The sequence below is a fragment of the Sceloporus undulatus genome, unplaced genomic scaffold (assembly GCF_019175285.1).
Source record: "Sceloporus undulatus isolate JIND9_A2432 ecotype Alabama unplaced genomic scaffold, SceUnd_v1.1 scaffold_26389, whole genome shotgun sequence".
Classification (NCBI taxonomy): Eukaryota; Metazoa; Chordata; class Lepidosauria; order Squamata; family Phrynosomatidae; genus Sceloporus; species Sceloporus undulatus.
Genome location: NW_024829302.1, coordinates 1 through 1,447, shown reverse-complemented (window position 1 = coordinate 1,447; position 1,447 = coordinate 1). Strand labels below are relative to the sequence as shown.

The window sequence follows — 1,447 nt, the reverse complement described above, 5'->3', positions numbered from 1 at the left end:
AGCTGGAAGGGAAACAGGCTTAATTAGCTAATTGACTAATTAGTCAGGGCACTGTGAGGGAAGGAGTTCGATCCCATGAGTCCCGGGTTCGAATCCTGAAACCTACCTGCGATGAACTTTTCCACTTCCTCCATCTTGGCGTTGTCTTGGGCTTCCGAAATCCTCTCGTTGGCCTCCATGACCTCTGCGAGGAATGAGGGGTCGGCACCGGGGTCCGTCCCTTGCTCCAGGGCCACTCCGCTCAGCTCCAGCTTTGTAGGAACAACAACAACAATACATTAAGCATAGATCATGACTCCAAGGCTCCACACTCAGTTTGGGAAACGGATTGGCTACCGCAAAAGGCTTCCATTGGAAATTATCAATGCAAATGGAGCCTCCAGTGGCAGGAAGAGTGTATCTTGAATTAAATTAAGGGGATAAATACCAGGTAGAGCCCCCGGCTGAGGGGGTCCAAGAGGGTCCGGTAGGCCTTGTTCACCAGGGAGGAGTGCTGCTCTGAAAAGTCCTGCTCCGCCTGTTGGTGAAGAAGCCTTTCTTTGAACCTTATCTTCACCTCGGGGCACCGCTTTTAGCGTGTGCCGCTAAACGCGACTTCCCAGGTTGCACAAGAAATAACCTGCCTGGGTGCATCGCTGTCTCCAAGCCACGTCCCCGTTATCTGACCTGAGGGCGCTGGCTGAAGAAGTCGGGGTGCAAGGAGCGTTGCAGGGTGCGAAACATCCGCTGGAGACGGGGGACGTCGAGGCGGAAACTGCGGTCGCTGGGGAAAAAGGAATTAATATATACATATAATAATAGTCATAGTAATAGTAATAGTAATAGTAATAATAATAATTGCTATAGAAAGGATGTTGCTTGCTTTGGGGGACTACAACACCCATGATCCTCTGCCTTTAATGTAGCTCCTCCCCAAAAGGCTGGAATTTTGATCACCGGCCCTGCCCACTGGAATGCCGACCACGCCCCATTCCATTGCGCATGCCCGGATATGGCTTGTATAGATACGGTCTCCTAGCTCTGCCCATAGGAGTGCAGCGCCACGCCCCCTTCCCACTGTGAATGCCCGAGGTCCCATAGACACGGGTTTTATACCCGCGTAACGTTTGAATGCGTTGATTTTGCCCCTAGGCCGCCGCTCACCATCCCATGAGGCGGAAGTGGTCCTGGCCTAGCTCCGGAGGCTGCAGTGCCCGGCACGAGGGGCAGAAGCGGGGCGAGGCCGAGGAGGAGAGGGGCGTCCCGCAGCTCCAGCAGCCGCCCTGGGCTGAGGAGAGGGTCCGGGTCAGCGGCAGGAGCGAGCCTCGTCGCAGCAGGCACCGGCGTAGCGCTTCCAGCAACATCCTGGGGCCCCGGACTGCAACTCCCGGCAGGCCCCTCTGTCCTGTTCACGCCGATGAATGTGCGCGTGCGCCGCTCCGTGTTTTCCTATTAAGCATAAACTCCC

At 55.5% G+C, this 1,447-nt stretch overlaps 1 protein-coding gene across 1 annotated transcript; it reads right to left on the bottom strand.

The window, feature by feature from the left end:
- Positions 1-106: 106 nt before the first annotated feature.
- LOC121918709 (iron-sulfur cluster co-chaperone protein HscB-like) lies at positions 107-1,441 on the bottom strand (the record flags this gene model as incomplete). Its single annotated transcript, XM_042444720.1, has 4 exons — positions 1,144-1,441; positions 667-763; positions 428-517; positions 107-251 (listed from the first exon to the last, which is right to left on the bottom strand). Coding segments are annotated over exons 1-4 (532 nt in total), but the record flags the coding sequence as incomplete, so codon positions are not given.
- Positions 1,442-1,447: the final 6 nt, after the last annotated feature.